At 44.1% G+C, this 16,769-nt stretch overlaps 1 protein-coding gene across 1 annotated transcript in view; it reads right to left on the bottom strand.

Annotated features, from left to right (window-relative positions):
• tmtc1 (transmembrane O-mannosyltransferase targeting cadherins 1) overlaps nt 1-8,766 on the bottom strand; it is a 138,797-nt gene extending 130,031 nt beyond the window's left edge. Inside the window, exon 1 of the mRNA XM_070992513.1 lies at nt 8,360-8,766. Within this exon, the coding sequence (XP_070848614.1) occupies nt 8,360-8,655 (296 nt within the window). The 5' untranslated portion in view covers nt 8,656-8,766. The remainder of the gene's footprint in view (nt 1-8,359) is intronic.
• Nucleotides 8,767-16,769: the final 8,003 nt, after the last annotated feature.

Below are 16,769 nucleotides of genomic sequence, written 5' to 3'. Positions count from 1 at the left end.
CTTTTGTCAAAGTATTTTCAACACTGCTGTCATGTCATATTGAGTTCTGGTGTGAGTTTTATCCTTCAGCAGAAGAAAAAAGCAAAAATTGGAAGAATCACAGAATCCACAGCTTAAAAGTCAAGGAACTTAAACTGTGAAGAGACAGTCCCAAATTCCAATCTTTATCTTAACAAGTCAAGGAAATGTCTAGAATATCTAAGGCAAACACTGCACAATGTCAGACACCCACAGCTTCACGGCCCCCTGAGTGATAAATCTGTATTTTGCAGACAGATTACTCAAAATCTAGAATTCAGACTTAACAGTGGACACCAATCTACAAATATTTGAATGAGATCAGAGCACTGGCAGTGTCATAAGGTGCCATGTTTTAATACAGTGACTGTGCTACCGTGACCATTTCTGCACAGAACCAACTAATATCATCCCGTCTGTCTGCTGGACTGACAAAACCAAGGAATCAGCTCAAATGTACCAATTTGCAAAGAGGGATTCCTACACTAAACAACAGATGGTGAGCACTGGTGAATGAGAAGAATATCAATATGAATGTCAACTCAGTGTTGTCAAAACTACTGGCAGCTACACACAGGCCTGGTTTGGGTGTGTCGACAGTGCAAGAAGCTACTGCTGGTTCCAAAACAACAATGGTGGCTCCTAAAGAGGTGAGCATGGATGCTGATAGCATCAGTTATATCAGAACTGGAGAGTATTTCTTCAATGACAGAGAAGCAAAGGACAGCACTGAAGATTTATCTGGATGCAGGAGATATTTTCACTCTTCTCCCGACTGAATGGCAAGAGTTTCACCCCCCCACAAGTAATATGGTTCTTTGATCTAATCGGTTGACAGTCATGCAATCAATTCATCCAATCATCTGTCAAGTATTTTTTGAGAGTGTCTGCCCTTTTTTAAACAGTGTTCATTGACTTCCCAGATGGTTCTATGTAGCAAATCATTGTTACTGGTAGTTTTAACACTAAGTTTCAACTTTTTTTAATCAATTGATGGTTTTAGGGGTTGCACAAGCCCCAAATTGAAAAGTCATGGAAAATGACTTTTTCTCAAAGTACTACTTCACTTGGTGCTCATAAATATGTTGTGCTGGCTTGCCTGAAATTTTTCACGAGGCAGCACCAGAGAAAATTCAAAGTCTGGAGCCCTGGTTTAGCCTGCTGCTACCTCAACGCAGACCCCCAAAAGTGAACAAAAATGGATGGCTGGATGGTGTGCAAATGATAATGAAGACAGTGGCAGTAAAGAAAAGGTCAGGCAGTTCCCAGAATTACCAGGGAACATTCTCTGAGGTCAATGAAAATTATCACCACCACAGCAAGGTTCAAGGTAATCTCAGCTGCAGCTGTACAGACATGGCGTCATTCTGGTTGATGAATCAACAGCGCTGCTTTTAGGCCCCAAGCATTCTGAAACCAAGCATGCACTGACAAACAGTGTCCTCTGTGACTGTCGGGCTGGAGAGGTGAGGGAGAGCTAATTGTGCTCTGTCTCTGTGACAGTGACCATGTAGCAGCACATAAACAGTGAAGGCCATGGAGAGGAAGCTCTCTTTCGTAATGACGCCCTGATAACAACACATGCAAAATACATCTAAAAATAACACGGCATATCAAACAATAAAAACTAAATGACATTACATATAACGCAACAGAAATAATAAATAGTGACTTTGAAAGCTCATTAATATGTTTTTTAAAGCACAGCTTGTCATCCAGTCACTACCAATTCCTTGATAATAACATACTCTTTCCCAATAAGAGTAGTAATATTCATTTGAGTGGGACTGATCCTTTACTCTGATATATTCTGCTATGCTGGAGACTGGGCCATGACCCAAAGGAAGGTTGCGAGAATACTAAAAATAGGTTGTTAATTATTCTGGAGAGCATTGCATCAGTAACAGCTATGGTAATTTGCCTTAGCAAATCCCTGCGCTGTAAAAAGGCTGAATAAAATACTGCAGGCAAGAGGGACAGACAACTGAAAACAGGGTGAAAATGCTTTAGATAAGCTTTGAAAACAGGATAAAGAAAAGCCTCTTTCTGAAACAAGGCTAGCAGATAATTAAATTGCTGGCAAAATGACAGCATGTCCTGAATCCTTGAACTTCAGGTAATAAAGTTTTTTCTCTTCTGAAATAGATAAACAGCAATTGGGAAGTGAAGCTCTCACTGCATGAGTCAGCTTCTCTCAGGCTCCAGCAGCATCATCTATCACTTTCTTCCCCTTCTTCTTTGTCATTTCTTATTTTTCACTCTTCATCTCCTGCTCTTGTCTCTTTCTATTATCTGCTATGACCATGTCCTCCTCCCTGTCCCCCTCCCTGTCCCCTCATTTACCAGAAGAGCATCTGTCACCACATCTTCCTTCCCTGTCTGTGTCATCTGTCCTCCTGTTTCTATTTTAATCGCATGGCCTCTTACTATCTCTCTCTCCCTATCTCCCTTGTTTTCTCACCATAATCATTGCTCAGTCCGTGGTGCACATAAGGGCTCAGCTATAAAAAGTGCCTTGAGGCTGCAGTTTGTGTGTATTTACTTGTTCTCTGTGTGTCCTTCACCTTGATCGAAAAAAGCCTGTAGTGTTCAACGGCACAGAAAAGACAATGCTGGACCGACTGCACATTCCCCATAGATTCACCACTGGCTTGTGGGTGCGTATGTGTGTGTGCTTGTAGGTGGGAGTGTGTGTTTTTTTTCCCCATGTGTAAAGCAGACAAATACACTTAGAAGTGACCCCCAGGCCAGAGGTGCTGGGGGAGTGCACCCATGTGTTCCTCTGCATGCATAAAAAGACCTTCCTCGGGTGATTCGGGTAACAGCTCGTAATTCATTTCATGCAGAGTACAAGTCAGCCAGAGCTGTCCAGGCTGAGAGAACAAAGTGAATCAATGCTTGAAATGTTATCAGCCTGCTAACTTGAATGAAATTCACAGCAGAAAAGTTGAAACATCCTGACAGCCTGAATCTGGGTGCCTTTCAACGGTTCTTCCCACTTTCCTGTTTGACTGATTCTGCAGCACCAATCCATCAACATTCCTGGTATCTTTGCATTCTATGTGAGTTAAACACAGAGATTTTCACACTGAAAGGCACACTCCTCCCCAGGGGGACGCAGAAGAGTTGAAGAGGAGGGCACACAGAGAACACAGAAGACACTACCGTCTGCATGCAAATGTTCTGAAAACAACTGGAAATTAGGGTTAGCTCTTATAGCGTGGCCCAAATCAGTGGGCCAGGCTACAACATGTGACACAAAACTCATGGAAGTAATTCAGACACTTGAAGTAGCAAAATCAAACAAGTTCTGAGATGTGTTTAGAAAGAAATTTTCATGCTTTGAGCTTTCACAGACACATCTTTGCATCAGTTCGTGCCACCCCAGGTGAATTTGCATCTAATCGCATGCTTCTATTGACCTTGCATGCAGTTGTACTGCCTTGAAAATTTGCTTTGCATTCTGTCTGAAAACAAGAGCACTGTAGCAGAATCTGCAGGAGCTGCCTTGATTTTGTCTGAGGGGAGACCCACATATGACCCCACAAGTTCCACGACACAGACAACACGGGCAGAATCTCAAAATGGTATAATAAAAATGGAATTGTAAAATGGGGAACATTATGGAAATTACCAAAATATGTTAGTTTAAGTAGTTAAAACCACAGTCACAAATCAGGGTTTTCCCTCCCAGTATAAGCACATATGCTAAATAAAGAGAAAAAAAAAAAATGCTGCTCCTGCTATGTTTTGGTGTCTCACACACACACACACACACACACACACACACACAGACAACACCATGTTGAACAAAACTCTCAGAAGTGCAACAACATCAGCAGATTTAAGATGTCTGTTAGAGACGTCACGGCTGTGTGCGTGGAGTCACATATATTGCTGGAAAAGATGGAGAGGCTACGTCTGTTTCTGGTCAAGCATTGTAAACAAGAGTGTTGCCCGAATGTGAGAGCAGCCTTCATCAGACACACTTGTTCGGTGTGTTTTCGGCAGTGCTTTAACACTCAGTAAGCTCAGTTGTATCACTGTTGTGTATCTGTAATGCTCACACATATTCACCATCTTGAGTAACTGTATCTGTGGAATCTGTTGATATGTTTAATTATACAAAGCCTTGATTGAAGTTGAACAAATGCTGGTAAATTCCTACAGGGAGGAGCAGAGCAGAGAAAATGGGCCTGATTACCCTTCAGTTGTTATTTCTCCACAGCACGAAGTGTGCGTGCCTTTCCTTAGCTACACCTTCCTCCACATGCACACAGCAGCTGGGGCAGCTGAGGGTGAAGGATTGAGCTTCAGGCTATTTTACAGATGAGGAAAAGTGTTGCTACATATTCACTCCATGTGAGCCAGCGTCCTTCACATGTCAGGCTAATGAAGATGGTGTGGAAAAGCTGACGGCCAAACAGCCCTGGAAGCTCCAACCCAGAGCACTGAACACCCCCCCACCCCACCCCCCCACCGAAGTGAGCAATAAGGCAACACCTGTCTCTCCTGAAAGATCACATTCCCCATTGTCTCTGGCCATTATTGGGGCTCTGCTGTCTCCAGCACACACTCAGCATTAAGTGCTGTTTGTGTGTGTGTCTGAGTACACGCTCCTGCAAAGCTGTGAGCCATGCTGTCCGTTCTCGGGAGAAGCATTAAGGCGCAAATATTTTCCTCAACAACTGTAATACCAGAGGGAAGACTGGCAAGCAGCTGCTTGAGGGGTCTGTAGTGCTGTTGGGTAATTAGACTGAGCATCAACGAACAATGAAACCATCCTACTGCCTGCACACGCACACACACACGCACGCACGCAAGCACACAGGAAGCTGTGTGTGTGCACGCACACACACAGGAATCTCAGTTATCTTAAGTGCAGACAGTGCTGATGGAGCTCCGCATGGGGACACATTATGTCTGTCACCAGACCAGCCAATCCAGTTCCACATGTGTATACACACACATACATATACACATTGCACTACAGAGAGAACAGTTTGGAAGTCTGAGAAAGAACATCTTTCTAGGTATGAAATATAAATCGTAACAGCTGCTTTCCCTCAAACTTATTCAGGAAGGTGCTATAATTTGTTTTTCCAAGGAGTCTCATTTGATCAAATGCAAGCCTTACCTCCGAGTTATTTAGATGTGTGTGTTTTTGTATATGTGGTATAGTATTGCAAATTATGCATAGCAACTTGTATACAAATCAAGTTTTGATTTTTAGAATTTCAAAACTTAAAGAATGGATTGAAAACATGGAATATGTAAATCACTGATCTAGGCAGTATTGATCCGACTGTTAAATATATGTAATTCTGCTCAACTGTGTACAGCATAGAGTGAGAGGGAAACACATCTGTAGTTTATTCAGTGTGGAAAAGTAAGATGTTGGCATAAAAATGTCTGTACAATACAGTACAGGGACGTACTACACTAAGCATTCAGTTTTCTTGTATGAAATGTGTAACAAAAGATAAGGGTCGTACTGGCATCTGCAGAAGGTATAACACATGTCAGACAACGTTAATATCATTCAGCCGTAGTAGATGTCACTTAGACATTAAGCAGCGAGGGCTCGGGAACACTGGGACAGTGAGCAAACAATCCAAATACTACATCTTCCCAACAAATTTAGATTACATCCCAGCGATGTATATGTGCTTACTGGGAAGTGGAACTGGGCTCAGCAGCTTCCCAGTGAACACAGCCGCACCAGGGCCGAACAAAGCCAAACAGACCAACACAGGACAGTTACAACAGGGAATACAGCGCTGAGGTGATTTATAGCAGCTCAAACCAGGGCTGGACTCTGACTCTGGGCACAATGAAGACACAGCAGGCAGGGACAGTAGAAGCATGAACGGGAAGTGAGAGGGAAGTCATCCATCACCAGCATGGGAAAACGGCATGTAGAGACAGAATATTCTCACATCTGACTCCATGAATGAAGGGTTTATTCTGACCAGCCCGCAGCTGCTGCTTGTTTGAACAGTGGAAAGGGACAATAGGGGAAATAGGTGGACACATATTTCCTTCATACTTCCTTTTATGAATTTATTTTGACTATTTTATTTGAGAGAGCTTCGATGTCCTTTATATAACATCAAAACTGTCATTTCTTCACATTCTGTTGGTCATTTTGATTTTATTTATTTAGATTTTAAACCAGAATTCTTAGATGTACCTTTAAAATTAAGAGTTAACCAAAAAAAGATTACAAATCTGACCTCACATTTGTTGCCAGCTTTTGGTACTGATCCTTTTCAATTCTCAGTGCTATGCATCATAAAGTTCTTTGGTTCGATACACTGCCTTACTCATAGTTTACAGTCTTATGTAACTTTGGGCACCAAGCCCAAGTTCTCTGGAACTGTTTGTCCCCCCAATTTATTTTTTCTCCACAAACATGCAGTTAAATTTGGGGGAGAGTGGACAGCCTGAAATTTAAACCAATCTCTGACCTCAGACCTGTGCATGACACGTTAACGCTGCATCCTCAAATGAATCATATCATGAAAAGAAAAAAGAAAGCTGGCAACCTTGGCGCCACCGTTTTCTGGCTCTGTTTCAATCCACTTTTGCATCAGCAAGGCTCAGTTTGGCTCATTTCCCTCATTTAGGAACACTGTGTGGGATGTCCTCTTTTTCTCTTGCATGGCACCTTCCTCATAACTAACTGCTAACATGGCTAACGGTGAGCATACCGAAATGTGGTGCAAGGTATATACTTTGTATCCACAGACAAAACAGGTGCAGGTTATAAAGGCTCAAAGAGTCTAAAAACATGGACGTCGTCTCTGTGATGTCACCCAGACTTGTGAAGAGCCATTGAAGTTTGGTGACAGTGACATGAGTGAAAGCAGGCTGCTAAACCTAGCAGCTACCTGTCAGTCAAAGCAGCCACGCCCTTAATTATACAAAACTTTAAGCCTTAACATAATTTAAATGGGTGAGCGTTGCACAGACGATCAGTGGGGACAGCAGAGGAGCAGATGGCTGAATTTTGAGTGATGCTCTTTGATGGATCAGAGAACATCACAAAAATCACCTTGATTTACCTCTGTCAAGTTGTTTACACAGGCTCAATGTGAGAGAATTAATGTGCTTAAAACAAAGCAAAACTCTTGGCAGCATCCTCTGTGTATACCTTGCTTGGTCCAAAGAGTAAATAAAAGAAATCCAGACTGTTACACCAACACCAAGGTGGTTAAATAGTCTCTTAAGCTGCCTTTGAGTAGTGCAGCAGAGATGCAGCTGCCAAAAACCACCATAGAGACACCTGACCCAAAGCCGGCTGTTGACCTGTGGATGGAAACAGCCAATCAGAGGCTCAACTAGGGACTGAGAGGTGCGTCTTCATCATGTACCATGCAGGGACCTGAAGCAGAGAACCGTGATGGAGACAGCGAGAAGGACAGCGAGGAAGACTGTGTTTATTAAGACCACGGTATGTGTGGGGTGAGTACCAAACACCATCTCCTCGTCCCCACCTGAGTATATCCTAAAAAAGTTTTGTGCACCCCTGGTTATAACACAGTCCCACCCTGATCTGGACGCTCGCCTGGTTCCTCGGACAGACATGCAGCGCCAAACCCAGCGCAGCAGACCCGCCCTCCTGGAGCACAGCACACTGCAGAACATGCCGTGTTTTCCCATCGCTCCGTCCAGAACTTTCCATCACCTCCTCGCAGCCGAACACACGCTGCACACCTCCAACTCCACTACCAGGGAAGTGAGTCCTACAGAGCTGCGCAACAAGTCCCAGAAACCCTTTCTCTGCGTGTATTTTTGGCTCAGCCTCATCTGAATGCCTTTAATACTTCAGTCGCATCACACTGGCGATGCGGACATGGGGACTTGATGTGATGGGACAAGTTGGACGTGCAGCCGGCCAGCAGAGATACTCCTTCTGCTCCAGCTCATTATATTACCTCTGATATCACGAGCAGAGGCTTGATCTCAGGAGGAACCTCCATAATATTACTCTCAGACTCTGAGTGCGTCTGTAGTTAAAAGCGAGCACAGCACACTTGAAGGTATTTTCTGTCTCATAAAAAGCCACTATTATACTCTTTCAGGTAGTATTTAAAGAGCATGATTAGGTTGTATTGCTCTAAAGTTGACTACGAGGCTGCAACAGCTTCTTTCCATAACGGGACGGGTGTATGACGTCAGCCTGAAGCGCGCGTGCATGCTGCTTTCACGCCATAGTTAGCGACCGGACTGTCATCACGGCTAACATCAATAACGCTGCGGTTCAACTGGCGGAAAGTGTCTTCGGAGCTCCGGGTGAGCTGAAAACAGCGGAGTTGGGAGAACAGGGAGAACTTACTTGAAGGTGAGGATGCACAGCGGTCTGTAGGACTTGTGGCTCGTATTGTCCGCCATCCTCTTGCCCCAGAAGTCGTTGCTGAAGATGTTTCTGAGGCTGGAGCCCGGTCGGACGTCCGGGTTGTTGATGATAGCCCACACATCGTCGTGCACTAACTCCCCGTGGAGAGAGTTGCTGTAGCACAGGGCGCACAGGGCGGCCAGCACGGCGTAGCGACATGCAGTCCACACCGCCTCCGGCCGGACGGTCACCCAACGCTGCTGGCGGGCTTTCTTTTCCCGTGCCGAGGCTGTCATGTCGGCCCTGGCTTTTCCCGCGGCTCCGCTGGGCTGAGGATGAAGCTGAGGGTACCGGAGGACACGTCCATTCCGCCTGCCAGGTAGCGGCTGTGTGTGCTGTGGATTGCGGAGACGGTGTGCATGGGTTGTGTTGCTTTCAGGTGCAGTCGGGAAACGAGGGAGACTTTGGTTTTGCTGTCGGTTGTTTTCCTTTCTGTGCAAGCAGAACATGGGATATTCATTTGTCTTTATTGTGTTGTATTTTTGGCAATAAAAATATACATTTATATATAGATAATAGAAAATAATTTAAGTAAATAACAGCACTTCATTTATTGAGTGTTTGAATGATTTATCGATTCACTTATTTGCTATTTATTATTTAACGTAGATATTCTTTTCTTTGTCTTAAAATAAATTTAATTTAAATTTAATGTGAGAAAAAGTTCTGTCTTGACCTTGAAAACATTCGTTTGAAAAGTAATCAAATCTCAACTCAATGTTTGGTTCATCTCATGAGCTTCCTCAGCAGCTGGAACAGCCAGCAGCTTTCTTTGGCAAAAAGTCCAGTATTCATAACACAGTGGCTGCCTAAATAGATAAATGAGCGAATAGGAACTAAAATGTTTTGAAACCATATTGGCACACTAACATAAAAACAATTTTATTATTAAATAACTTGCTTCTCATATAGTAAGAAGACACAGGCTGAAGACGATAATTAAGCCTGGATAGCTCCAATTAGGCTGTCTGTGTTTACACAGTAACAAAAAAAGGCTAATGAAACTAAAAATAACAACTTTCAGGCCCTTGAACTTAATGTATGAATAATGATAGGAAGGGAGGGACGAATGATTGCCGCAGGCTATTATGTCAGAATTTGTCATTAAGAAAGAATATTGGACAGCAGGCGGGGCTGCACGGTGGCGCAGCAGGTAGTGCGCGTGCCTCACAGCAAGAAGGTTGCCGGTTCGATCCCCGGGTCAGACGGGGCCCTTCTGTGTGAAGTTTGCATGTTCTTCCCGTGCATGCGTGGGTTCTCTCCGGGTACTCCGGCTTCCGGCTTCCTCCCACAGACCAAAAACATGCTCATGACAATTTTGATGACTCTAAATTGTCCGTAGGTGTGAGTGCGAGTGTGAATGTTTGTTTGTCCTTGTATGTGGCCCTGCAATCAGCTGGCGACCGGCTCAGGGTGTACCCCGCCTCTCGCCCATTGTAGCTGGGATAGGCTCCAGTCCCCCGCAACCCCGAAAGGGATAGGCGGTATAGATAATGGATGGATGGATGGACAGCAGGCATAGTTGAGCCAGAAGTGTTGGATGTACGAGCTTATGTGGAGCACCAGAATGCGGCATCAGCTCCAGGAACCCGCCTGCGGACGCATGCGCAGAAGTACGCTGCCTCTCCGGGCCGACAGAAACATCAGCTGCAGAAAATCAATGCTGCTCGGCGGAAGCTGCGCCAGCGCACGATCGCCTTGGCACAACCTTGACCTTTTTCTTCTCACACAGAGTCATCATTAACTAAGGAGTCCGAGAAGTCTCGTGACCGCAGAGCAAGAAGACATTAGTGAATGCTCCTGCAAGAGAGTTTCAAGCAGCCTAAACCTGTGATCACATCAGTTGTTTAAAGCTTCATGTTTAAGATCTTTGACTTTGAAGGGCCCTTCCAGACATGTTTAAGACGATTGAAATAAGAATTTGTCAGAACAGTTTTTTGATCGATCAATAAAAGTTCAGTAAACTAGGCCCTCTTACAAATCCCTTACCTTAAAGCCCGTCTATTCCTTCTCTGTGAAAAAAAATCAGAATATATAGAGAATTTATGTGGAAATTTTAAAAGTCAAACTGTTGGTTGCAAAATAATTCCCACTTCACTGAAAAGCCATATTCAGAGTACGTCACCTGGAGGCCCAGCCCAGTACTCCGCACACTTCACTGGCTTCCCATCACTGCCAGAATGAATTACAAAGTCACTCTCATCACCCATCAGTGCATTTATGGAAACGCCCCACCATACCATGAAGAACTCCTCACCCAGCAAACCACAACCCGGAATACACGCTCTGCACATCAAAACCTCCTCCACACTCCCAGAACCAAGCTCAGGACCATGGGAGATTGGGCCTTCTGCGCTGCTGCACCACGTCTGTGGAACTCCCTGCCCAGTCACCTCAGGACCCCGCAGACCGTGTATACTTTTAAAAAACACTTAAAGACCTTTCTCTTTAAAGAGGCTTTTAATATACTTTAACTACTCTTTTTATTTTTTATTTTTATGTTTTTACTGTGATGTGTGCTTATTATCATTATCATTATTATTATTATTACTCTGTTTTCTCTGTTCACTTGCTGCTCGTGTCTCTCATCAGGATTCCTGCCTGTGTTCCTTTATTAGTATTTCGGCTTTGTTCATGGATTTTGTCTCAGCCTGCATCCTCAGTTTTTGGGCTGCATTTCATCGCATTCAGTTAGTTTTCCCAATAAACTGATAAAGCAGGTGATCTTATTCCCTCTAATGCGTGTTTACCTCAGCGTGGAGAGAAAACTCTCTCTCTCATTGACTCCTGTTGCTTTTGTTTTCCTGGGATTTGCAGTTGTTTTAAGGTCACAAAGCAACAGAGCCGTTTGAGAGCGAGACCTAAAGAAAGAGAAGGTGTGAGAGGGAGAGCCTGAGGGCAGACAGCAGAGTCCGTCAACAACATGCTGAACATCTGCTGTGTCCCCTCGCGGCCTGACCGACTCATTGCGATTCCTGTTGCGTGGTGGCCAGCTGGTCACTGAGCGCTTGGCCTCCTGCTCTGAAACGGAGCTCATTTCGGTCTGAGCCACTACAGCGCACCGCAACAGCTGCTCACGCTGACAGCAAAGCAAGCCTCTTTCTTACAGCTGACTGAGAGATGAAGGTGAGGCCTGCGTGTTAACACGGCTCGTACCTCTGACTGTGTGCGATGTGAGAAGGTTCGATCGTGGTGAGGAACCCACAGCTAATTATCAGCAACCCTGCAGCCCCACAGTACACGCTGGCCTCTCTGGCCTTTTGGTTTCACAGCACATTTAATTTAAGGATCAGTTTCAGTGCTCTCATCAAGCCTTTTATTGTAGCATTAGCCTGGTTCCAGATCTCTGAAGTGCTACTCTTCAGAACTGATGATGGATTGTGTTGTTGACAGAAACTCTGGCATTTTTTGTAAAACACAGTGGGTATCAGGCCTATAAGGCCTCGGCTCTGCTCTGGATCTAGTTTCCACAGATGATGAATGTCACTTGTTTTAGAGCATTTGTTTATCCAGGAAAGACAGATGAAGCATGCCGGCATTTTTTGCTGGAAATTTACTTCTCTGTTGACATTTCACTTGTCATAGTAGCAGTGGTGTGTGTGTGTGTGTGTGTGTGTGTGTGTGTGTGTGTGTGTGTGTGTGTGTGTGTGTGTGTGTGTTTAGCAGAGCAGTGGTTTGTACCAGCAGAAGTCATGGATGGCAGGCGGTCTGTCAGCCCATATCGCTCCAGTGCCCCTCATGTACTTGCTGACCTGGCTGCTACGACCCGTCACTCTCAGCTTCACACATGTGCGCGCGCACGCACACACACACACACACACACACACACACATTCACACACATTCACCACTACTATGACAAGTGAAATGTCAACAGAGAAGTACATTTCCAGCAAATATGCCTGCATGCTGCACACACAGAGTTTCCATCATTTCAGAGGACCACTACTTGTCTAACCCTAACCTTCACCTAAACCTAGCCTAGGTTAATGATTTATGTCTTAAGCAAGGCAAGTCCACATGATATGACTGTGTAGGCAGATTTATGACCAGAACATGAGTAATACACATCCACACACACGCATGCATGCACACACACAAATACAAATAACAAATAATACCATTCAAATAATTATTATGCAGCCCCGTTTTTGGCCCTCAACTCTGTCCACATTTTTCAATGTAGAAACTTCATTCAAACCTCAAAATATTCATCTCAATTAGAACATTCAAGCTGTCACATTTCTCATTCACAACTTTCAGAAAATCTGAAATATTCAACATTATCTTTCACTTTTTTCTTCTCATTTAAAATAATGACCAGGGTGCACAGAGGCTAGTGTGGGTGACATCGCACACAGAGTGGGTGAAGGTGTTAAACTGCTTTTAAAAATGTCTAACTCATTGTCACGGCCAGAAAGTTCACTCGCGCACGATATTCTTTTGCCAGAATGTCAGCAATTTTATCTTCTTTCACACTTTAACCGTGTCAGCAAACACACTCACACATTTCACTCCATGACCTTCTGACTGGCAGGTGTACCATCCAATTCCTCCACTAACTTCAATATCAACTGAGAGGAGGATTTTCAGAGAATAACAGAAACGACCTTTTGCCTTTAACTCGCTCTATTTTCACTCTTTGACACCACAAACAAACAAAGTATATCACAGCCTTCAGCAAAGCCTCCTGTCTCTCATTATTTAATGACTTAGGAAATAGGAGTTGAGGTCATTGACTGATAAGCTAGAGTTTGAGAGGTGTCTCTCCACTGAAAGCTTTGTGTGGCTCAGTTCAACACACAGCTGAATCAGGTCACTTACATCATGGCCTCCCACACATCCAACAGGTTTCACTGCCAATGCTGGTTTAGTTCTGCAGTTTTAGTCAGGAGTCATTCAGCCAGTTCAGTTAGTGGATTCAAGCCGACTCCACGCACAACATCAGGCGACATTATGTTGACTTGAATCATTTGTCTGACACAAAGACACACACACGAATGAGGACATTATATTGACTTACAGTCATTTCCTGGAAACGTAACCAAATCCAAAGCATAACTACACTCGCCGATCGCCAGTACCTGTCACCATGCAGCCTTTGATTTTATGTGTCAGTGTAAAAGAAAACATTGACACTGAAAAATGTTCCACTCAAAAATAAAATATTTTTTGTGTTTTGATTCATTTTTCAATGACAATCTTCAGTTTTTTTTCTTTAGGTCTTTTTTCAATGACAGTTTCTTGATGCTGTTAGTTTTTTTTCCCAGTGAAACTGGTTTTCAGCTTCAGCTTTCTGTCACTGTATTGGCATGAAGAGGAGGGGTTTGACGAGAGGCGAAGAGAGTGGGATTTACATATCTGTGTACTAATGAGAAAACATTACTCGCCTGGACCCGAGGTCCTGTCTTAAGCATCTGACATGAGCACACAGCTACCATACAGCACTGGCTTCCATGAGTTCACCTGGAACTCCCAAATCACAGTGCGTTAAGTCACTGTGCTGCTGTTTTTCCACATCAGGCTGGGTTAAAGCTAACTTTTAACTGGCATTATGCTGCTCTGGCAGCAGCCTGCTGGAACAAGCACCAACACATGACATGGAGCTGGGCCTTGTGCACATTCCACCCTCTGGCCCCACACACTTCCTCAGTCACTATTATTCTGAAGCACATCTATAATAATAATAACAAAAAACATAGTAACAAAAATGAATGATTATAGTGATTATGAAGCGTGACTAAATGATCATAATTGAGTGGATATAAAGTAAATATTTCCCACAGAATTCCTTTATGAGCTAAGCTCTGTGCATTGGGACTATGCCCTGATTACTTTGTTGTAACTCTGCAGCAGTCACTGCTCTCTGATTTTAATGAGCCAGAGGGATCATTGCACTATTAAGGAAGAACATAGATATACCTTCTACTGAAAATATGATTAGGTACTGGCAGCCTATGCAGCCTCAGAGAGACAAACGTATATTGTAACAAGAACTTTCTTCACCTTTTTGTTAAAGGTTCCGTATTATGAAGCTTTTTCAATAAGTTTCATAGGTCTATGAGTTCCATAAAACATGTTTTTGAAGCTGTTTGCTGGAAATAGTTTCAGGAATAGATTCTCACCTCCCTCTATTTTCCTCTGTTATGATTGTTATGATTTGTTGCATTTGTTTTGGCGTATCCTGGATGCTGTGTGTCATCCTGGGCACAAGAGGGTGTGTGTGTGTGTGTGTGTGTGTGTGTGTGTGTGTGTGTGTGTGTGTGTGTGTGTGTGTGTGTGTGTGTGTTCTGCTCTCTGCCCTTGTTGGCCGGTGCTGCTACTTCAGGGGGAGGTCGGTGGACCGTCTCCCTCTCCTGCTTCTCCTTCCACTTGGCCGTGTCAGATGGCGTTGCTGCCGCTGTGGTCGGTGGCTGAGATTGTGTGTGTTCCTCAACTGTTATTGTTATTATTGTAAATACTATTAATATTATCCTAACGAGGTGAGTTGTATAGTAGCTGTAGGGGAGGGAGCCGTTTATGTTTACTTGATTTTTCTCCTGTTTTGGTTAGGGAGGATTAGAGTTTTGTAATTTATTTTATTTTACTTTGGACCAGTAAGAATAACAAAATGGAAATCTTTTGTTTATTATTTTGGCCATGCCCTCCCCGACGCCATTGCTACTTGATTAAATAAATAAACCTTGTTAGACTGCAGAAAGTTGTGACCTTTCTTGGGAGCTGGGAGGAAGAGGGGAGCCCTTTTGCGTTGTGTCCTGGTTCCTCTAGTCTGGGACATGACATAAATTGGGGCCTCGTCCGGGATTGCCGATCTCTTTATCTGTCGGGTGAGTTTTTTGGTAGGTATTTTTGTAACTTTTTGTCCCATATGTCTGGTTGCTAATCTTTGTTCTCGTAACACTATGGAGTTTAACGTGGAAGAATTTAAGGCTAATCCCACTTTAGCTCAGTTAGATGCCTGTCGGGTGGTCGATTTGATGTTAATAGCGGCATGGCTGGGTGTTGATGTGCTGTCGACTGCCAGAAAGCCGGATTTGAGGGAGCTGATCGTGAAAGCTCTGCAGCAGAAGGGTTCGATTGGGGCAACAGGGGTTGGGGAGCGCGAGGAGCTGCCGCCGGGCGCTCGTCTTAAGGAGTTCTTGCCAACCACCATGTTACCACCAGCGGCTCCCTACCATACAACCGTTCCCACTGATCCGCCCACTGTGACTGGGATGACTGCGGAAGAGCTATGGCTGACTTCAGCATCAAGGAAATAGAGGTGAGGAACCGGGAGTTGGAGGTCGAGTCCATGCATCTCCAAGTTATCCTAGAGCTGGAGCGTCAGCCTAGGATGCCTCCACAGTCCCCTAATCTGCCAGAGTCTGCCCATTCTCCCCGTGACGTGAGCCAGCACATCGCACTCATGCCGTGTTTCAGTCCCTTTCAGAATGTACTGTTTCTGGTGTCAAATTTGGTGCGACCAATGACCAAAGACCTCATTGGCTGCGCCAAATTTGACCGGCTCATCTGGAAACTGCAGGCAGGATACTTTAAGAAGTCCATATCTCACTCAAAAAGCATGGACGGTCTTATTTCAGTTTGTATGTGTGTGGCAGCACCAGAGACCCAAAATAACACCCCAAATCCCAGAAAAAGTGAGTTTTTCATAATATGGGACCTTTAAATTGTTAATGTTTATATTTAATGTGACAAATTCAATAAAAAGAAACAACATTCTGTTGCTGGTGCAGACTTGACACGGCACACATGCGTTGCAAAGTACCTTTGCAACTGGGAGACATATCATCTGGGTGGGCAAGAAAGAAGAGGTCAAGAATAAAGTAAAGGATTCTCCATGTTCCAAAAGTCAAAAGCAGGGTGACGCTATCAGATTTCCGAGAATATTATTACACTGATCAATACGCAGTAAATGTTGGGAAATGACAGTACACCGGCGGTTTAATGTAGTGTAACCAAACATGGTATTTCAAAGACAGTTTTCAACCATGAACAGCAATCTAGAGGCAAAATGCACCTCCAAAAAGTCATTAAAATGGATGTCGAACTTGCTGTCACATGCACAGTGTGGATATCTTCAGTGAAACTGCTGCAGACGACTTAGTTTTTGTTTGCTTATGTTGCTGGTTGCAAGGAACCCATCTACTAGAAATCACACTGAGGGAATGTTGTTACTTAACTTCTGGCAAGTAGCAAAAATGTTGACAAATGTTGAAATGTTTTATCTGTTTTCCTACAATATTCTCACAGAGCCACCAAAGCATGAGGAGATGTTCTTCACACAACTTCTGTGCCTGTGAACTCAGTGCAGAATGTAAGAGTGCAGGGTTACTCATCAGGCTCACAGGTCA

Source organism: Chaetodon trifascialis, chromosome 22 (assembly GCF_039877785.1).
Source record: "Chaetodon trifascialis isolate fChaTrf1 chromosome 22, fChaTrf1.hap1, whole genome shotgun sequence".
Lineage (NCBI taxonomy): Eukaryota > Metazoa > Chordata > Actinopteri > Chaetodontiformes > Chaetodontidae > Chaetodon > Chaetodon trifascialis.
This window is presented reverse-complemented; position numbering and strand designations above follow the sequence as displayed.